Source organism: Ornithodoros turicata, unplaced genomic scaffold (genome assembly GCF_037126465.1).
Source record: "Ornithodoros turicata isolate Travis unplaced genomic scaffold, ASM3712646v1 Chromosome32, whole genome shotgun sequence".
Lineage (NCBI taxonomy): Eukaryota > Metazoa > Arthropoda > Arachnida > Ixodida > Argasidae > Ornithodoros > Ornithodoros turicata.
This window is the reverse complement of record NW_026999357.1, coordinates 553,821-576,708: the sequence shown is the minus strand read 5'-3', so window position 1 is coordinate 576,708 and position 22,888 is coordinate 553,821. Positions and strand designations below refer to the sequence as shown.

The 22,888-nt window shown below is 50.3% G+C and overlaps 1 protein-coding gene across 1 annotated transcript in view; it reads left to right on the top strand.

Annotated features, from left to right (window-relative positions):
• The first annotated feature begins 339 nt into the window (after positions 1–339).
• LOC135373799 (integumentary mucin C.1-like) overlaps positions 340–22,888 on the top strand; it is a 66,222-nt gene continuing 43,673 nt past the window's right edge. Inside the window, exons 1-3 of the mRNA XM_064606865.1 lie at positions 340–430; positions 919–1,002; positions 17,151–17,360. Coding sequence (XP_064462935.1) covers positions 340–430; positions 919–1,002; positions 17,151–17,360 — 385 coding nt within the window. The remainder of the gene's footprint in view (positions 431–918; positions 1,003–17,150; positions 17,361–22,888) is intronic.

Below are 22,888 nucleotides of genomic sequence, written 5' to 3'. Positions count from 1 at the left end.
GTTCATAATTTTGAAAAGTTGCAGCAAACTGCTAGATATACTTGCCAGTGCACATTTGAGGCCGATGCGATCGGTTTGTTTGTCATCAACGCAACTTAAAGACAATCACAATTTCGACCAGATAAAATCACCGGCGATCCTGCAAAGGCAGCTAAGCGGCCATCATGTGCAGGGGTGGATCTAGGATTTTCCCGTGGGTGGGTCCGCTATGGACAAGTGGCACGTGCGTACTGGGATTTGCCCATTGAACAGCATCTTCAAGTCTGGGATTTGGAGGGTGTAGACCCCTAGACACCCCTAGATCCCTGCCTGGTCATATGATTGGGAGACATAAGCCAAATGGATCCTTCAGGTGGACTGAAATCGATTGATTGTTCTTCCGCAGGAACGAGTACTACCACAGAAGACGACTACCTGACTAAGTCGCACGGTAAGTGCTTCAGGCATTGTTCCTGGACGTACCGACCTGCAGAGGGGATGGGGGTACGCAGTGGCATCGGAACTATTTTTCTACTAAGGGAGCGGGGAAAAAAAAAGTTGCAGTAAACTGCTAGATATACTTGGCAGTGGACATTTGAGGGCAATGTGGTCGGTTTGTTTGTAATCAAAGCAATACTTAAACGAAACTTAAAGACAATCACAATCACGACCAGATAAAATCACCGGCGATCCTTGCAAAGGCAGCTAAGCGGCCATCATGTGCAGGGGCGGATCTAGGATTTTCCCATGGGTGGGTCCGCTATGGACAAGTGCCACGTGCGTACTGGGATTTGCCCATTGAACCGCATCTTCAAGTCTGGGATTTGGAGGGTGTAGACCCCTAGACACCCCTAGATCCGCGGCTGGTCATATGATCGGGAGACATAAGCCAAATGGATCCTTCAGGTGGACTGAAATCGATTGATTGTCCTTCCGCAGAGCTCAGCAGCGACGAAGGAACACCAACGACGACCTCAAGCATGCAAACAACGACGAAAAGCACTCCAACAGTTACAACGCAGGGTAAGTGCTTCAGGCATTGATCCTGGGCGTACCGACCTGCAAAGGGGATGGGGGGTACCGGTACGAGCATTTGTAGAAATTTCAGAGATAGGGGCGTTACTGCGGTGCGCTGCTACCTATACGGCAATGATTTCGCGCGAGATGTGTAGCCGGAATAGTAACAGTCGTGGTAACGTGGCTCGATCGTTGGGTTCGCAGTGCAGTGTTAGAGAACATAATGCTTAGAGCAGTTTCCGAAAGTTCCTGCGAGCGTCCATCCCAAAAATCAGGAGCGAGGATACCTTGGAGGCCGTCCGATAGGGACCTTTATTCGATTGTTGTGCGGCATGATGTGTATTGTCTACAGAATAGCCTCTGAGCGGCAATACCCTGAGGAGCAAATATTATGCTTTCAGGTACGTATGAAGATAATATACCTTAATTCTACCATAAGCATCATCATCATCGTCATTTATTTTCCTTGAGCCCTCATGCATGCAATACAGGGGTGGTAGTTGAAAAAGTGAAATTGAAAAGGTGTTCCAGGCAAATTACGACATGTGCATAATTGTACAGCACACCTGAACTAACATTGCAGAAGTAATGTGTATGAATATGTCAGTGAGCAGATACTATAAACATAATTTACGTATCTTTTGTAGATATTTCACAAACAAGGAAATAGATCAACGAACGCTATTAGCCGCGAGAACGCGGGCTTTTTCTGTGGGCTTTTTCCAGTCAAGGATATTTCTGTCCGGGTTGCCGATGCGGCAGCCCAACAATGGAAGACTCAGCAGAAGGAGCATGAAATGTATGTCTACGCGGTAGCCGCGGCACATCACGACCGCAGGACGTGAAATCAAACGAAAATCTGGAACTATATTCCCCGGGGCTGGAAGCGGACATCGTCTGATCCTCAATCCTTTTGCCTCTTGCAATTAAACCTAGCTTTCCTGACGCGGTCTGGGCCTCAGCAAGAGCCTATCGTAGTAAGCTAGCACTGCAACGAGGACTGACAGGGGAGAATAAAAACAAAAACAAATACTGTGCTAGACTTCCAACAACATATTTTATTGACTCCGAAACATGTTCCTTTTATGAATGCCTCCATTGTAATCATCCACGTGTCACATTCCAGTCTACACATCAAATCCCTTTGTCCCACTTCTCCAGGAACATTACCTCTTTATCAAATAACGTCACGGATGCCTGGCTGACGCATAGTGACCCCGTGACGTTAGTTGTTGTTGGAAGTCTAGCGCAGTGTTTGTCTTCTCCCCTGTTAGCCCTCGTTGCAGTGCTAGTTTACTACGATGGATCCATACCAAATAGCAAAATATAGCAAATTCTAAAAACACTCTACGCTCAAGAAACTTAAAATAAAACTCGTCACTCAGGCTTCTCCACAAGATGCACAAAAATGATCTCTGCTCCTTAAAATCACAATCGCCATCTACCCAACAAGTTGTACAAATCCTTAAACTCAAAATTGCTACGCAGGCAACCTAACTGAACCATTTTTACGTCAGTCTCGTCAACTTCACTTAGCTGCAGGGGTGGGGAAGTCCGAATATTCTTCGAAGAGGCCTGAGACGTCTTCTTGTCGGCTGGGTATCTTCTGGAATTTTTCTCGACGTCACAGCGTGGCACACAACACGTGCACACGTCCCAAAAATAATCTAACTGCACTGTACTGCAACCTGCACTTGACACTTCAGGCCGATTGTGGTGCCAACACCGCTGCTATTGCCGCCTCCACTATTCCCAAACTTCCCCGGCGGACAGACCGCTGCTATCCCCCTCGCGTTTACGTTCTGCCGTCTTCTAGACCAACCACGGGGCGAGTCTCTCAAGTTCATCCAACAATCCTTTATAAAACCCCGTTGAACGCAGGGGCGGATCCAGGGGGGGGGGGGGGGCGCCCCGAGACATACCTCTACCCCCCATTCCGGCAGATTTTCCTTCCGCACGCTCTGTTTTCCGCACACGCCGCACGGTGGCGTTCCTCTATCCTCTACAGCTTGCTAAGCTTCGCAACATGTAGATCATAAATAAAGTTCTGGTGTGAAATGAAAGCGCAGCAGCTCGCCGTCTTACATGGCGACCCCCCCTTCTCTCTTTTTTAAGTGCCCCCCCCCCCGAGGATCTTCCCTGGATCCGCCCCCGGTTGAACGGGGCTCTCACAAGCCACTCCACGGAACATCCCTCTTTTCTTCGGCAGGAAAAAGTCACGACTCCACTGTCGCAAAACTCAACTATGGGCGCTTGACGTAAAACAACAACAACAATAATTTATTTGTAGTAGAGTAGCGCGGAAAACACACGGACACAGAAGAGAACAAACTGGAGCTTTCTTTCAACACTTGGGAAAATGTACATGAACACATAAGGCCACACAGAACCCACAAAAACCTGCCGTCACACTTCGTTCCGCCGGAGAAATGAGGCTTGTCTATCATGAAATGATATCTCCTTTCCGGATAGGTTGGTCGACGTCGTCGCCACACATTCATCACCCAACTTATCAATTGCGTTTACCTCCACTATCTCCCGTGTCAATCGACAAGAAGACCTTGACACGCAGATCGTGTCTGAAAACCTCGGTGCACACCCACATGACTCGCAGTGGAGTGCGAACAATCCTTCTCTTTTGTTGTCCACATTATAGGAATGCTCTTTTAGTATTTCATTGACGTAATACTTCCCGCACGACAGCGGGATCTTATAGACTACATTTGTTGTACACTGTAATGGCGGGTTCCTATGCTTATTAGTACACGTACCAACAACAGCATCATCGACATTCTTCATCCCGGACAATTTTCTCAACTTATCTGGAGTTGAAAAAATCACATCCACATCCCATCGCACGGAGAGCACGGACCTCACATACATTTTTCAAGCGGCGCAAGAATACGAGACACAATGACACATGTAACCGCCGCCCCACCGAACATCAAGCACTTCATACTCCACGTAGGGACGAACGACAAAGGGACATCAAATGGTCGACAGCACAACACCTCATCCAGGAATTCGAAGCACTAGTGTCCTCCATCACAAATAACAGACCAGGTGCTGAGATAGTACTGTGGCGGCCCGTGGACGACGATGAAGACGTGCTTCCGCCATGACCATCTGCCCGCCGGGACATTCCATCATCGCCGGTCAGGACTCGTGTGGAGGAAGACCATCGTCCTGAACATTTGATGACAGGAATAAAGAACACCACTTTCGCCGTAATTCGGCCCCTCCCCATCCCAAATTTTCCCACGACCAGCGAATCACTCCGGAAGCCGTCACTGAAGGCACGGTGCATAGTTCCTCCGAGGACTCGCTAGGCGGTGACGCTCTTCGCTCAGCATTCAAGACCTGGCATATCACGAGGCCGCTCCCGCACCACATCACTCTCACCACGCCATACTCACTCTCACTGCGTCACGCCGCCTCACGCTTCGCGACGATCCTCCTCGGGCATACACCAGCGGCATGTTCCCGAGCCACACGCTGCTGTACCGGTCGCGGTACGCCGCTGTCGACCGCACCACCTGCATCCCCTACGCTAGCGGTCCAGGAACCCAGCCCGCGCTGTCTTCTCGCCCTGCCTTCCACAATAGTTCTGATCTTCGACAACCCAGTAGCCAACCACCTTATAGCAGGCAAGAGGCCCCGAGACCACAATTCCACCGGGGACACGAACGGAGGCCACAATGAGTCCTACTCCCGGTCTCTCCGTGCTCCAAGACGGTCCTCCCCGGCAATTCACAGGCGACAACCATCAGAGCTAACCGCTCACGTGCCGGCCGCGATACTGTCGCCCTCTCGCCCATGCCACTGCGACCGGCCCTCGGAGACCCGCTGAGCGCTTGTTCGCGCCATTCATTTCGCTCCTACTACACATGAACAAAACTCCCATCCGTCCCTGTTCCACGTGTCGCCCTTCTTTCTCCTCTTCACGTATCGACGCGGACCTCAACCGCTAGATCTACACCGCTCCGCGTTTGAGGGGGGTAGTAATGTGGCGGCCCGCGGACGACGATGAAGACTTGCTTCCGCTGGCGCGCGCCACTGCACGCAGTTCTACCGGCACCGTCCTAGCGTAAGGCCACGACCATCTGCTCGCTGGGACATTCCATCATCACCGGTTAGGACTCGTGTGGAGGAAAACCATCGTCCTCTACAGTACTGACAGCGACACTTCCCCGACGACAGAGCAAACACGAGCACACACACACACACACCAGGACACATGACTATAAGAGTTCAACAGGAAGGAACACGCTGTCAACAACCACCTCGTCCACATGCGTCAGGCACACGCCAACGTTATGGTTTTCACGCACGCAGCTTTCGCTCGGGACGGCATCCACCCAAACCACGCAGGCGTACGAGCTATGGCACACAACTTCACTAATGGTCCATAGATTCCGTCCTGCACTGACAAACGCTCTAACACAACATCCTCAACCAGCTCACACTTTAATTGCCAGCACCGCAAACCCCCAGAACACACGATGGCATCAAAGGGACCACAACGACCACTGCACCCACGCATATACACACAGCAAACGACAACACTCCAACAACCCGCACAAACTGACACGGAAGACGACGAGCACGCTAACACAGACAAATTACATCGAGGAACACAGCGAGTCTCCACAGCCACCGACCCCACACTCTTAGCTTCGTACCCTTATAGTAAAGGCAAGAAATTTGCCAAGGAATTATCTCTAACTGTTAAACTGTTCCCTTTCGTTTCCTTTGAATAAAAGCTACGGTGCACCTCTTAAAATATCACGGTACTTTGGTACTACATATACTTAGAACCATTTTTCGGTACAAAATTTCAAAACAATCTTTGGAGCGGCACCGCACACACAGAAGGCTCAAGTGACACTCAAGTCACTCAAGTGACAGAATAACCATCCGAATAAATTTGAAAGCGTCCTCAGAGCGAAATCAATTTTGAAGGGGATGCTCAACTTTAAAGGCTGTTTTACTTTCCTAACTAAACTTAGAAGAAAAATTCGTAGTTCGGGATTCTATCACACGCAATGAATCTCGCTTTCGCTATAGTGGCCCGAAGAGATGGAAATCGCTGGGGGCGAGGTCTGGACTGTAAGGGGGATGCGGCAGCAACTCCCAGCCAAGTTCCGTGTCGTTAGATGCGCAGTATGCGGGCGTGCATTGTCCTGTAGGAGGAGGACTCCTTTGGTGTGAAGCCCGGCCGCTTATGCTTCAGCGCATTATGCACATCCCTGAGAACCTGGCAGTAATATGCACTATTGATGGTGGTACCACTGGGCAGAAAATCAACATGAACAACGCCAGCCCCGAAAACCGTGTTTGTCCCAGAAAACCGTGGCCATGACCTTACCCGCAGACGGGGTGCTTCGAAACTTCTCGAGAGCTGGCTGGCCGGGTGCTTCCACTGTTTTGATGTGCGTTGAGACTCAGGAGTGAAAGGGTGCACCCACGTTTCATCGCACGTGATGATCCGATCAAGGAACAGCTGTCCTTCAGTGTCGAAACGGTGCCTTAGCTCTTGGGAGATTTCCAGTCTTCTCTGCCGGTCAAACACGGCAAGCTGCCTCGGAACCCAATGGGCACTAACTTTCGTAAGCTGGAGGTGTTCATGAATGATAGAGTTCAACGTTCCCACAAAAAGGTCCGTCTTTCGAGCCAGTTCGAGACATGTTATCCGTCGGTCCTTGAGGATCAGGCGCTCCATAAGTTTTCTCCACAAGTGATGTTCTCATGAACTCAGACACTGGACTCTGAGCCGCCCCGGCTGGGATCGTCCTGCACTGTTGTACGGCCGTCTCGGAACCGTTTGTACCACTCAAATGCTTTGCTGCGGCTAAGTGTATCCTGGCCATACTGAGTCTGAAGCCTTCTGTGAATTTCAGATGTCTTTGTGCCTTCATACACGACAAACTTCATAACAATTCGCTGTTCGATGTGCGCGCTCACCTCGTTGTTGCCGTCTTGTCCAGCACGTGTCTTCTGTTTTGTGCAAACTTTGGACCACCACATGGTGAACGCGTTGGCCTGTCGCGTGTGGAAATGACGAAAAAGAAGTAACGCGAACCATTTGTACACTCAGGAGACAAAGTCCCGGTTTGACTTGAACAGTCCTCGTAGGACGACAATGAATTTCACTGAAACTCACCTGAAGCAATTTTCAAGCTGATACATTGTATCCAATTATGTATTTCCAATGTACGATATTAAAGCATATTCTAAAAAGCATTTCTACTACAGCATATTCGTAAAGGAAAAATACTTAACCACAATGGATTTCTATCCTATTTCATGGCACAGCATCAGATCAAGGTTATTCAAATAATGTTAAAGAAGTAACCGTGCAAATTATCAGTCAAACGGTGAAGCTGGCTGCAGTACACTACAATGTGTCACATGTAACAATATTAGTATACCTCAGTGTTTCCAAAACTGACACATGAACCTTAGGGAGGCCGCAACGTCCGAGCGGGGGTTACACCACTAGGGGAAAAGAGAAGGCAGATGAAGTGAACGCAATATGCGACAAAACTAAGGAAACTATCTCACTGCTACTGCAATGTATTGAAGTTGTTTTACAAAACTGCAAGTTCAGTTCAGCGCACAAACACGCGGGAACCGAGCAAAGGTACAGCAACGCTTTCCATCGAGTCCGTCGCATTATTTCTGTCTCACGACGAGACCCCCGAACCTACAGCATACGTCACTTGCGCAGAGTCGTATGCGATTTATATTATTGTATATGTGTCAGAGCAGAGCTCAAGCTTCCCAAACAAGCGCACGTGCACACGCGCACACACACACACACAGGCACAGACGAAGAACTGTGACCAGTTTGGTGTAAACTCCAGAAAACGACAACAGCTGACTGCTGATTTCATGGGCGCGGTCATGCGAACCGCGTTGGGGCAGTTCAATGTTCAAGAGAGGAGCAATTTTAGGTGAACGCGAAGGTGGCGCTAGTGTTGGGCGCAACAATTTGCACTTCAAACGACGTGGATGCTTGCTTGCTCATCTGTCATTACTTGGGCTTGTAATTCACATCAGGGCTCAGCAAAGGCTGCTAAATGCCGATGGCCGGCACAAGAAAAACGTGTTTGCAATGGTTTTCCTCCCGTTGCGGTTCCAGAGAATATACCTTTTTCGCCGCTCCCTTCGTTCCTTCCTTTGCTGTTTCCTTTTGTTTTTCTTTGTCGTTTTTTACTGTTGGAGCCCTGGATTGGAAAGCTTCTCCCGTTTAGTTTAGGGATCGTCGTAAGTTTGGATAATCAGGGGCGTCGGAACGTGGGGGCAGGGGGGACAGTCCACCCCCTCCTAGAGTTTTCACCGTGGCTGTGACCCCCCCCCCCCCCCCACTCTCCGAACTTTCGCTCAAGGGTCCCGCCACGCCATGTTTTGTCCGCAAGTCTCATCAGAGACAGTTTTCCTCATTATTTTACCGCAGAATGAAAATGAACACCGGTTTAAAAAGTAGTACGTAATAGACGATGAAAAAACGAAATTCACCCGAACGGGTACTGTATTCCAATTCTACGTGATAATGTATGTGCATACCTACTACGCGGACAAGGTTGCCGGGATACAATATATACACTTTGGACGAGTGTTCCAAGGTCTGATTCTGCTGCAGGTAATCGTCGAGATACGCTGGCGCCAAAAATAATATTCTCAGGCTGAGAGCTCAGGTAGAATGATACAGGTAGAACGATGTGAAAGCAGCAGAGCTCTCAGCCTGAGAATATTATTTTTGCGCCAGCGTATCTCGACGATTCGTGCAGCAGAATCAGACCTGAACTCGAACAGAATCAGAACTCGACTGCTCCGCTGCTGCCTCCAGACTAGCCACTGCCTCCCTCGCTTCCTTGGTCTTAAATGCGCACTGCCTGCTTCGGGTGAGCTGATAACGCAGGTGCCGGTGCCGCCATGCCCCCATGAATCACGACACTTGCGTGACTTTCGATAAGCGTTCCGACAGGGTGATGGCGTCCCACATCTCCCCCTCCTCAAAACTCCGCCAGGTCGGCGATGTCCAGCAAAATGTCTTCGGCGTTGCGTACTCCGACATTTGGCGCTAGCAGCTGGGGGCGTACCGGTGAATGCAGAGGACAGCCGAGGCCAAGTTTTGTGGTGCCGGCAGCCCCCCACAGCTCTCGCAAAATCTGTATCAAAATCCGTGTTACTGCGCACGGAGCAATCCGTGCCTCTCTATTGGTCGGGCGCCACAAGCGTGTCCGGATTGGTTGCCGGAATTTGAAAACTGCACTTCCCGCTTCCTCGCCTGCGTGCTGCGTACTCCCTCGGCGGTTTCATTTGAAATTTGAACGGCGGACGCCGGGTCGGCGGTGTCTTTCGTTGGGAGGCAAGCGCGTTCGCCGTCTTATCCGTGTATTATGGTGTCTTCGATCGTGTTGTACTGCCCCTCGATACAAGCATCGGTCTACGACCAGCCAATCGGATTTCACAGTGAAGTGTTGTCGTGAATTCTGGCTCGATGAACATGTTCGAGCAAGAAAATAGAATTCATGAAGCACCAGCATTTAATGTTTGACCTGTAGCAGGCAAGGACATCATGATCAAGAGATTGTGCGCAAGTATGTGACAGTTGTTCGTTGCTGGGAATAAGCTGTGTCGATATGCGTGTTTTGCAAGTTTGAACTCTAGGAAGTGCTACGCCTGTACTTGTTTGTTGTAATACTGGATTCTACGCTCAGTGCATGTAAATGCGTCAAGCTGCCGACTGTGTCAGTATAATGACTTAAATAAATTTCTGTTAATTACGACACTTTTCACAGTTGGTTGGGGATCATTGAATAACTTTACGGCGTGCATGAAAGCTAGTAGACTTAGAGGTCAGGGGTAGCCGGTACAGGCCAGTATGGAAAGCAGAAGTCAGCAACAGCCAGAACCGGTCGGGTTGCGAGCCGGACGGAAAGACTTCTGATTGGAGGATTGAGGGAGCAACCGCTGCATTCTCATTGCCCATGTGCCCAGTGTTGTGTGAATTTACCTATACTATGGGCTCTCTGGGGAGTTGGTGAGAGCTGGTTCAGGCGAGTCCTCGGCTGGAGGGGTACCGTGAAGTGTCCCCGACGGAGGATGCTGCTGCTGTAGACGCTGGGAATGGAGAACGCCGGAGCAGTGGGTTGACGGGTGGATGAGTGCATGGTACTCCGCACACGGAGCACAGGTGCTGCAGTTGCCGATAAGTTTTCCTTGACGAAGACGCTGACGTAGACTGACAAGCCGTCCGTGGTCCTACGGCTACGAGGGGCCGCAGGACGGCGGGTAGAGAAATGCCGCATCTCCATAAAAAACAAAGAAAACATCGCCTTGGAGGTTTACGGGGGCGAAGTTTATAACGAGGGAACCCCGGTAATCCGCCCAGGGATGTCCTATCTTCAGCGCGTTGAGACTCCGTGTCGATGGGATGTTGAAAAGGTTGGGATCGCGACGAACTTGTGCCGGAGTCATCTTGCCGTTCGTCCTGCTCCAAGATGCGATCGATGAATTCCTTGAGGTCTGTGATGTGAACTGGGCCGGACACTTCGCTTGTACTGCAACGTTCAAGTCTATAAGTAACGGGAGTAAGTTGCGCACTCACCCGGTAAGGCCCGTCCCATCGGTCCGCGAGAGAAGCCCTTCGCTGCGTCGCTAAGTGGATGCGTCCACCTCAGGACTAAGTCTCCTACACTGTATGTTACCTGGCGTCGACCCTTGTTGTACTGGGATGATTGGTCCAGTCGTGCACCCACAAGATTCTCACGTGCACAACGAACTGCAGTTGAAAGACGGTTGCGAATGTCTTCCGCATATCGTGCATACGGGCGACGGGGTTGTTCCCTCAGTGTTCGTAGCGTGTTTTCGAGTGGAAATACTATTTCCCGTCCAAAATTGAACCCAGTAGACCTATTTTCTGTCGTACGAGTGGCGAAGCCAATCTCTGTTAGACGCGCGTCCCAATCCTTATGCCTGGTGGTAAGCGTTACCTTCATCATTTTGATATTCCTATTGAACCGCTCAGTTATGTTTGCCTGAGGGTGATAGGGGGACGTCTTCTTATGTCGAATACTCAATGCCGAGCATGTGTCGACGAACACCTTACTTGTAAAGTACGAGGCGTTATCCGTGACAAGCTGGTCCGGGAATCCGAACCACGAAAAGACATCGAGCAGTCGATCCCAGATCCAAGCTGACACCAACTTCCGCAGGGGATAGAGCTCAACCCACTTCGTGAAGTGATCTGTAATGAATAACAGGTATTGGTTACCACGGGGACTTCTGGGGTATGGCCCCATTACGTCACATGCGACTATCTGCCAAGGCTCCTGACTGACAATCGGTTGCAGCAACCCTGGCGGCTGTCCGCCCCTAGGTTTCGACTTCTGACACACTGGACAGCTGCGAGTAAACAGCAAAACATCCTGTCTCATGACTGGCTACGTTGCGATACGACATAATTTAGAATAAGTCTTGCTGCCGCTACCGTGACCTGCCAAAGCAGAGTCATGGAAATATCTGAGGAATAACTTGCGTACCTTTCGTGGTACTACGATCCTGAAAGGGTTGCCACCGATCGATCTCCTCGTCGTCCGCCTGGAGGATGTACCTCACCAGAAGACCATCCTCGCTCAGCTGATAGGAGTCGAACCTCTCTTCAGCGTCTCCGGCGTCCGCTGGCCCCATAGGCTCCAGCCAACTTACTACACGCTGACAGAGTCTGTCCATCCTCTGGGCTTCCACGATGTGTCGCCACGCCAGCTCTCTGTCCGTTACGGCTTGTCCAACCGAGGCTACGAGCTCCTGCGTGGTAACGACGTCCTCCAGGTGCAGAGGTGCTCGGGACAGCGCATCTGCCACTTTGTTAGAGGTCCCTCTCCGATATTCGATCGAAGTCGTACCGTTTCAACGTCAGACTCCAACGTGCAAGTCTTCTGGCGGTACTTTTCAATCTAGTCAGCCAGGCGAGTGCCTGGTGGTCAGTCTGGATTGCAAATTTCGCACCATCCAGATACATGTCAAACTTATTCAGTGCGAACATGATAGCTAGGCACTCTTCTTCGTCACGGTATAATTTCGTTCAGGTGACGTCAGCGTGCGGCTTGCAAATGCCACAGGCCGAAGTTCACCATCGTGCTGTTGTAACAACACTGCGCAAAGTCTATAATCGCTCGCGTCTGTCTGCATTACAAATGGGCGATTAAGATCTGGGAGATAGACAGGTGATCTGCGCTATTGCTTCCGTCTCGGCGGAGAATGCATTCTCCTGTGCTTCTCCCCACGACCAGCGCGCACCTTTCCGCAATAGCCAGGTTAATTGCTGCGTCATGTCTGAACACCGCGGTATGTATTGTCTATGAAATCCAATCATACCAAGGAAGCGCTGCAAGCTCTTTACATCCTGCGGGCGAGGGTAGTCTAGGATAGCCTTCAGCTTGTCCTCGTTCGGCCTGACCGTGCCGGACTCCACTGTCAACCCGAGCAGGTCGATGCGGTTAGTCGCCAACTGCATCTTTCGAGGACTGACTGTCAACCCAGCAGCTTGCATACGTCCCAACGTACACTTTCAGGTGTGAAGGGTGTTCCTGGAATGAACGTGAAAAAATTATTACGTCATCCATATAACCCATGCCGAAGTTGTACTTCGCATCGCCAAGCACCTCGTCCATCATTCGCTGAAAACTAGCCAGGGAATTGGAGAGTCCGAAGGGAAGCCAACTCAAACAGTCCCCTATGACAGGTAAATTCTGTCTTTTCAACATCATTAGGTGCTATCGGTATCTGCAGGAATCCTCGACTGCAGTCCAAGATACACTCGTACACCTCGTACACTCCAGCGTGTACGAGGGAGTCTATAGAGTGAAACGGATAGGAATCTCTCAACGTCACCTCGTTCAACCGGCGATAGTCCACGCATAATCTTGGGGTTCCATCTTCCTTCGGAGCGAGTACCACCGCTAGTACCACGGGCTGCGCGAGGGTCTCACAGCACCCGTCTAGATCATTTCGTTCAGCGCAGCATCGAGCAACTTGCGCTTGTGGACGCTGAGCGGCCGCGGGTTGCATCTCCAAGGCCTCGCGTCGCCGGTGTCTATGCCGTGTTCCAAGACGTCGATCAAACCTGGTTTTTCCGTAAACATCAGAGAAAAGGGTAGCAATGCTTGCTCCAGCATTTCTCTCGTTGCTCTGAGGTTCCTGGACATCCTCGAAGACCCTCATCGAAGGCAGCAGTTGCACCTACAGGCGTTCGGTATTCTGTTCCGTGATGATTCTGTGTTCCAACGGGCAGTAATGGTCCAGCACCGCGAAGTACTCCAGCGGCTTGCTGCTTAGGTTCATCGCTGTTGCCAGTCGGTTCCCTGTTTCGTTTGAGCAGTCGTCCTGGGTTCCCTCACCAGTCCGGCGTTGGTCCGCGCCAGGGGTTGTCCACTCCAGGAATGGGTAGAAAGTACTGCTGTATGCATGCTGGTAGCCTCCGCGACGCAAGTCCAGGGCAGGTCCCATCTGGATAATGAAGGCACGTCCCAGGGTCATTGCTCCTGCCAGTCCAGGAAGGTAAACGAAGCGTTGTCTGACCCGATGTCCATCGACAGTCAAGGTAAGGCGTACCGCGCCACCGGCAGGTACAACCGCATCAGAGGCGAGCCTTAGACGAGTCCTGATCGTCCGTACAGAGATGATTCGCTCCCGGCACCATCGTGGATGGTGTCGCCGATTGCTGCTCCGGTGTCCATCAAACCTACAACTCGCTCCGGCCGACGACGGGGTTGCGTAATCCGCGGTTACCGCCGTCGGCGTTCCGAGTTTCCCTGGGGGGTCCTTTCGGGGGTGGCCGATGTACAATGCGGGCAGTCCCGACGGATGTGTCCGTGTTCCCCGCAACCGTAACAACGCGGTCTCCCAACGTTTAGTCCATTAAAGCGCGGTGGGGTTGATCCCTCAGTCCTGTCGTTGCGCCGGTATCCTGACGTTCGGCGACGTTCGCTATCGCTCTGTCCTGCGCTCGAAGTCTTCTCAACAAGCCTCGCTCGGTTCCTTTGCTCGTGCGCAAAAGGATCGAGTGAGCGGTGTGAAGGACCTGCCGACGGTCCGCTATTCGGTCCTGCATGCCAACGGGGATGCAGCTCCGTTGCCTGTACCGGTCCGCCCCATGCACAACTAGACTCCAGAGTCTCCTCCGGTCTAGGGGGTGGGCGGTAACGCAGTTCGGCTAGCAAGTCGGCCTGAATGCTGGGCGCTTCTGTAGCTAACTCCGACAGGGAAGTAAACCTTCGACCCCGTAAATATGGCTTGAACCGAGGGTGGCACTGTCGGATAACGCGTGCCACCTTCTCTTTTTCGTCTACGAGAGGGTACGCTCTTCGATACAGTTCCTGAATCGTCCAAATGTATTCCAAAAGGCTCTCATCACTATGCCGCGTTCGTGCTGAAAGCTGCGAGGAGGATCTCGTCCCGAAACTGCTCCTTGAATACGCTCATCAGGCGCGTTTACATGAAGGCGACATAAGTCGACTGGGCGAGATAGGTCGATCGATCTCCCCTCTCCATGTATACCCGCCTACATCGACCTAAAGGGGACGTCAACGCAGCAGAAATAAGTCGCTACGTTGGCGTGGTGTCGTCTGTCGTCTGCGTCTACGACTGGTGTCGTCTCGCCTTTGCCATGTAAACCGGGCAAGTCGCCTGTGCCGACGGTTTCCCCTATGTCACAACCGCATCTGCCGCCGTGCTCCGCCCGCAACATAAATATGGCGACGGATGGATGGTGCGATGGTGCTTGTGGGGGTGAGTATAGGGCTGTTGCCAGACTGGCATGCAATGCAGCCAAAACAAGACTCGTTCCAGGTGTAGATTTATTGACTGGGCCGTTGGTAGAAGGCTTTAATGTTTATAGGTGCAGTAAAGGAAGTAACACACTGATCAAACAGTATGCAATTGCAAAGTGACCACTTTAGTGCCTTGGTGGCGCTGTCATCGACTGAGTCGACTGAATTGCCCGGCTGACTAAGGCGCATCGCTTCCTGCCATGTAAACTGTCCCAAGTCGATCTTTGCGATCAGTCGACTGTTGCTTTCACTCAACGTATGCGCCCTTGTAAACGCGACTATAGCGAGAAATGGGGGCTGGGGCTGAAAATTTCAATTTTCAACAATGGACATTCGAATGGTACACTTCTTAAAAGGGGCAGGGGTACTAGATCGTCCCTTTCAACGGGACGACGTTCCCCTCAATGCGCGTAATAAACGAGCTGTAGAACCGGCAGCTGCTTATGCGTCACTCTTTTACGGGCTGTGAAATTCAGAACGGATATTTGACCTGCGTCTCGCCGTATATGGTGGGGCAAAACACAGACACGTTGTCTTTCTCGTACTCTCCATGCACATATTGTTCTGCATCATCACGATGAAATTGAGAAACCCTTTGACGGTCACTTCCACGTACAGAAGACCGGTTCTGAGCGCGCAATGTTGCTGATGTTGTGTGTCTGCGTTCTCTTCCGTCCTGTTAAGTCCGCTATATTAGGCAGCGGCGATTGCTAAGGCTTACACACCAGTCCCCGGGGCTCTCTCGGAAGCAATTAGTCGCCGCATTCAGGACGCGGTGGTCATGTCCGAAAGGTTACAGGATATACCTGTCATTCTCCTGCAATTAACCACAGGAAGAACAGCTCCTCAGACTGGGTGACTTACTGACTTTGTGAAATATCGCCAGATCAAAACTAAAGTGACACGATAACTTAAGAAAAAGACCGGAAGCATCGGTGTTCACCGTTCAACCAGGCAACAAGCTTTGTTGTTGAAGCTTTCTTGTTTTATTTTCTTTCTTTTGTTCGTGAGAAGAAATGTATGCACCATTTCTTCTGCACGTAGTGTCGCGCAGCCAACATTGGTTCCTGGCAGTCGGTCATTGGAAAGTGCTGGTTTCACAAGTTTCCACAATGCCTGTGTAAAGGCACATGCCACGTAATACTCAAGGAGTCTTTCAACCCTTATGCCCCTTTGGGAAGGCCGGCTCAGCATTTTCAAGCGATGAGCGCTGCCTGAGCAAACAGAAAAACCAAGAAACTTTGTGCACGATCTACCCTCCGATATATTGGAGAGATTATTTGGCTCCTTTTGGACTCTACGTGCAGGCCAATGAGACGAAGACTGGCTCCAGGAGTATGCTGGCAGGTTGGCAACCTGCAACAAGATTGAGTGGGTGTGAATGCCTCCGTCCGAAGGTGCTATACGGCAGTTGAGGTGGCCATACATGGCTAGGTGGCTGAGGCTTTTTGTCAAACAGTGTCTGCAGCTTCATCAGCAGCTGTGGGTAATGTAGGTCAACATACATGGAGAGCTTCATGTACATGTACAGAAACTGGCCACCGTCACCAGCCACATGTCGAGCAATACCGAATATGGACCATCTATTGGTATCGTACTTTCAGTAGTCAAAAGGTGCTCACAGGGGAATACAGCATACTTCGAGGGGATTCTGACATCAAGACATACCGAAAACCTGGACGCCTCAGACGCCGAACCAGGGAAAAAACACTGCGCAGTGTCAGGCAGTTGGTTTGCTCAGGAAGCAAACCTGGTGCTGAAACTGAAGGGTGCTGATGTAACTGCACCACTCGTCGAGCCACAAGATTGAATCACTGATCACCTGTGAGATCATGCAAGCAGAAGAGGATTTCATACACAAATCCCTTCCGTACGCAAACACGTTTCGGTGCACAGTAAACTTTTTACTTTGTTCGTGTAAATAGCTTGTCCCATGGCGCACGCCTTTTTGGTGTTGCCTTTATACTCATATGATGGGTGTTTTCTAATGCACCCTTTAGTTAAGTGTATTCCTAATAAAACAGCCGCCTTTAGTCTGCTACGCAGGGATACACAGGCTGTTGCTATGCACGCGCTATTATCTCTCTTTATACTCTCTTATACTGCTTCGTCGTTGTCAACACAGCCTACCATACATCGCCGCGGTTTCGACAAGTCGCGGTTTCGATTGCCAGAACTACTACCCTGGTGCTGGGAGCATTGCGGATGTCCAGGTCTCTAGTATAGTAGTAGGTCATGGCTATCGCATTTCATATGTGCCAACTGCCAAAGTGCATTTTGAATCCAGTTTTTACGCTTACGTTTTGTGTTTTACAGCTGAACCCGACCTGAGTGAGACGTCACAGACATCGAGCACGTCCAGCACGACGTCGACCAGCACGACGTCGACCAGCACGACGTCGACCAGCACGACGTCGACCAGTACGACGTCGACCAGTACGACGTCGACCAGCACGGCGTCGACCAGCACGACGTCGACGTCGACCAGCACGACATCGGCGAAGCCGCCACCACCAACAAGTGCCCGTAAGTATCAGGCTTGCAATGTACTGTTGCGAGGATACAGACAAAGTACGCAACTGCTCAGGAGGAGGACCAGAGCTCGCGAGATTTCGATTTGTCTTGCACGCGCGCTTCGGCGCTAGTGGCCCTGACGATATTGCCGCCACAGTGCTCCCCTCTAGAGAGTGACTGGTGGACGAGTGATATCTCAATAGGGTGGAGAACCAGGCGATGTGACGGGTTGTAGACGTTGGAGGAGGCGGATAAGAAGTGGGGAGGGAAACAGCGAGGGCAGACATCGAGTGGATGAGTTGGCTATCGATGTAGGCTGTTTTCAGGCGCTCGGTTCTCACGATGTCCTCGTGACCATAATGCAGCACTGGGTCGATGTGGACTGGGTCGTCGAAGGACTTTGTAAGGGCTGGTGTGGGTGGGTTCCGTGTTGCGTCAGTCCGGACTAAGACAACTCCAGGTCCGGGTGTTGGTCGGTCTTGGAATAGTGTGAGGGTCGAGTAGAAGCTGGTCGGAGGGCGTTCATTGTACTGCGCAGACGAGAAACCTAGTCCGAAGTAGCGAAGGGTGGTTTGTTAGCTCGGGAAGACACAAGCTCAGCGGGAAGTCAGGCGGTAGAAAACTCCAGGCGTGTATGTCGCTGGGTCTTGTCGCTTGTCGTGTATGTCTGCGTCATTAGAATATTAGCGTCGTCACTGGCGGCGGCATGTCGAACGTCGCAACCCCACCCCAACCTGGTACAGTGAAGAGTACAGTTCGTTCGGTTTCGGAGTAGGGTTGCCACACTCTTAGAAATGAACTTCACCGCATAGCACGTTCCTAGCCAACCATAATCTCGAATGATACCGTTATCTGCCGTGATTTATTGAAAACGGGAGGCGTACGCCCTTTTTGTGACAAGTGTCACAAAAAAGGCGTACGCCTCCCGTTTTCAGCAAATATACGATATCATTCGAGTTGATGGTTGGCTAGGACCGTGCTGTGCGGCGAAGTTCATTTTTAAGAGTCTGGCAAGACTCTTTTTTTGGCTTTGGCTTTTTGGCTTTTTTGGCTATAGTCGTGACGATGCCCAGTTGAGTGCGGCCAACAACGGCAAGCTACCTCGACACCCCCCCCCCCTCATTTTTAAGAGTGCACTTTATCCGTCGGCCGTGGGGTATTAGCGCAACGCAGTGGGCTGGCGGATATAGACCTATGAATCGATACAATGTATGGTATTTTTTTAACCGGACGTTGCTTCAGTTATCTCACGCGACAAATGACCGGGCGTCAGGCAGAAAACGAGTAGAAGTCTGTGACAGCCGGGTCCCGCTGAAAGGCGAGATAAGGGGGAAGGCCCCTAATTGGACGACTGGAATGCATAACGTTGCATTGCTCCTGGAATGCATTGCTGCAGTGGTCCTATCACTTTGATTGGCATTGTACCCTATGCCGTGCGAGCTCCCTCAAAGTAGGCGTTCTATGGGGAGCTGTTACTGCCACAGAGACCCCCATGTTTTGCCCTGTGCTGGATTGGACGAAGTGGGTTGTGAACGACCGTACACTATTAAAAATGAATTTCGCCGCATAGCACGCTCCTAGCCAACCACCATCTCGAATGATATCGTTATCTGTTCTGATTTGTTGAAAACGGGAGGCGTACGCCTTTTCTGTGACAATTATGAACAGCATAAGTGTCACAAAAAAGGCGTACGCCTGCCGTTTTCAACAAATCAGGGCACATAACGATATCATTCGAGATGGTGGTTGGCCGGGAGCATGCTATGCGGTGAAGTTCATTTTTAAGATTGTACGAAAGCGCGAGTCGTCAGGATTGTACCTTCACCCAGAACCCCCCACGTAAACCTTGAATTCCGGACTGTTGAAATCCGAGCAACCGCACTCCAGAGAGGTCGACCGAGCATTTGGCAGAATGAGGCCAGGGGGCGCTGTAAGTGGGGGGCGCTGCTGACATGGGAGGGCGGGATAACGTTCGTTTCCCCGTTGCACCATTAGCTTTTTCCTTCCTTCTACAAATTTTGTCATCTGCATATTTGTTTGCTATTTCTGCTGTGCGCTCGTGTTTTGAAAGCAACCTCGGTGATAAACTGCTAGGAACGCGGTTGTGGGCAGATCGCCTTCAACTCTCGGATGAAACCCAGATCAGTAACCCAAGAAAACCAAGATAGATCGGTATAGGGATCGCCATACCGCGATTTAATTACTGCTAATCGGCATGTGTTTCAAATTGATATTCGTTTATGCGGAAATAAAACCATCACCATTTAGTACGAAGTAGACCTGACGAGGGAAGTGAATTCTATTTCGTTCGGACAGAGGCCGAGTCACGTGATGAGTACTAAGTGAGCCGTAGTGGTACTTTTATTCGGCATTTTCCTATCATGTACTACCAAACTGGTTCACGACAGAAAAATAGGAAAATACGGAAAGGCAATTTGTCTCGAACGAGCATTCTTTTAGGAGCCGAGCCATTGTGAACAAGCTTCAAGTGTTTGCGGGTTATTATCAGAACTAGGGATGGGCTAACCGAATCCGCGAATCCTTCACAGGGATTCGAGATTCGGGAATCCGAATCCCGGTGCCCAAAACGCTGAATCGAATCCACCAGCCGGTACGTTGCTCTTGGCTCTCATTTAAGTCACATATAACATGGTAAACAACACATGTAAACAATAACAACAACACGTTAAATTCCATTTAGGAAGAAATATACGGGTATGTTTGCTCTTGAAAGTGAACTATTATTTAATTTGTTTCTCGTTAAACAAAGATATCAAATTCTGCTTCAAAGCACTAGAAGTGTTTTTCCCTTGGCTTTCTAACTACTTTTTTTCAAGGAGCCGAAAGATCCGAGATTCGTAAGATTCATAGATTCGCAGAACCTTCATTGGGTTCGGATACGGATTGGATTGAATCCACCCCATCTCTAATCAGAACCAATACATTCAGGTTGTTCTAGGTGTCTCCCGGTGCCACTAGACACACAACACAGCTAATTGCTTGCATTACATGTAAATGGGAATTATGCATCTGATTCAGTTCACATTCACGAGTAAGTAGTTAACTGGCAGGGGTTCATCGCGCTTGCAAGAAAGCCCTCCAGTCATACCAAACATGACCTACCGAATAGTGTGATGCAAACTAAATTGGTGCAATGTGGCATTCTGTACTGTATTGAAAGGGACAGTCTCGTTCAGCCGGGCTAATGCGCACGAGGACTATCAACGAACTCGTATTCACGGAATTTCTCTAAACGTTGCGTAATATCAGACGACGAAACCTTCACTCTCAAGCAACGTCACGCATGACATTGGTCTCCGGGTAAGTCGCTTATTGGCTGAGCGAAGAATAAAATGGCTGTTTGCAGTTACCGCAGCTGTCATGGCAGTTGCAGCTCGCAGAAGGATTGTGGGTTGTCATCCTCATAAGCTCCCATTTGCTCGCGAAGTGGGGACAGCTCAGATGTAACAAGAGCTGCAACCACAGACATCAGACAGATCTCCACCACGAGCCGTTGATGCTGACCGTGCACTAACTGTGGGGTTGACCGAAAATGCGGCGCGTAATCGGCTACGCGTCTCTTTCACACGTTTTCTTTCCGCGAGCACATAATGCGGATTTTTAATAAACACGCGCTCCTTCTCCACGTACGTCGACGTAGTTGGTCTCGGCTGCATGCGACCGTCAATGACGACGACTTGTGGGTGGGGTTGGCCTACAGCTACCACCAATTAGGCTGCGAGTTCACACGTCCCCGCAGTCATTTTTGAAAGTCGTCCACTCATCCAATCACCCGCAGGGTGATGAAGCCATTTTGTTATTGTTGCGGTATGCTGTGCAATCTTTATCAGTATGTCTATTTTCAACTCTACGAGAGACATTTTAAACGGTTTGAACCAGTTTTCATGTGCTGTGCCCATCAGAGTACCACATGTGAGAGGTAATGTCAGGTTCCGCCGATGGCTTGCTCCTCCTTCCTTCCTCTCGCTCCGTAGCGTTTACACTTCATAGCTACAAGGAACAATGCAGCTCATTCTTTACTGTACCAAAAAAAGTGCTGGGAAAATGCGTACAACATACAAAAGGCTTCTGGCCGTACTGCTTGCGGATGTCACGATTACAATTTCCGTCGCCTTCACACTGGGACGCTGAATGAAGCAGCAAAGGCATCACTGCAAAGAGTAGCTAGCTGTAGGGTAGCACATCTTTTTGTTTGTTCGTTTGTTTGTTTGCTTACCCCTCGGGTCGGGTACGGGATGTCGTGAACTTTTTGGAGGTGAGGACGCAGGAACTCAGCACTTTTTGGTTTATCAATTCTACGAGGCGCACCATACTCGTCAATGAAATCCTCCAGAAACCTGATGACATATTGCTCGGCTCGGTACTGCTTACTTCCACCCTCGGGTAGGCATGTAACCGGTTAAACTTCGTGATGTTGTCGACAAGAACAAACAGCACATTGCTCTTCAATGAAATTCTCACAAATGGACCTAAGTGGTCCATATGGAAGATCACTATCGGCTTCTGCCGTGCCAGAATACAATTGAGAAGTCCTTGAGCTTTGCCGCATGGAGCCTTAAGGAAGAGACATTCCAGCTATTGCCGCGTATGTTACCTGACGGACGAAACCATTTTAGAGAACCAGAATTCCTGTCGGATACGCGCGACAGTCTTGCCCGTAGCAAAATGCCCCCAATGCAGCGATTCTTTACCACAATGAACTTTCGGATTCTTTTTTTTCATTCCATCCTCGCGTTGCCATCCTCGTGCTGATAGTGGAGAAGGTAATTGTTTAAGCTTGAAGGCTCTCACATCCTACCGTTCAATCGATGGTCGTTAGTCTTTTGCAGTATTTATTCTCATCTTGCACTAAAATGCAAAACTAACTTGCTCTCAAATGAAATTCATGTTTCAGTTAGTATAATGTAAGCAAAATTGCAGAGATACCGCTTACGCCGTTGACCGGGAGCGCGAATAAAGACCAAAAACGTGACCTCAATTCTGTGCACCAGTGATACGAAGGAGGGACCCTCGATCTTCGTGAAGGAATACGGCTTCCGGAAACAGCGGTGTTCCTCGTCAGCGCTGTTTCGGCATCTACCGACGTCATGATTGTCAGCATAATTGTCGTCTATTGAAATCTGCCTGAGCCTTCAGAAACTTGTGGAGAGGCGCGCCAATCGTAGCGTAGTGCTGCACAAATATCCTAAAAAGGTTGTCAATACGAGGAACCTCCACAGCTTAGTCACGTGCGTAGGCAGTGGTGGTTCCCTAAGTGCTGCCTGCTTTCGCTTTCCCGGCCCTTTATTTGTGAGTACAAAACCTAGGCACTCCACCTCAGTTTTCGGAAACTTGCGACGGTCGTGCATCCAATCTCTACTTGGATTGGTGATGGCTGCTTGTTGTGAACTGACTGACTCACCAAGATCCTGAATGTCGATCAAGTTTACGCGGTTTATGGTGATGTCGCAAGTCTTAGCATTCATGATACGAAGGCTTGTCACAGGTAATCCACCTCATCTTCTCCGGGTAAAAGAAGG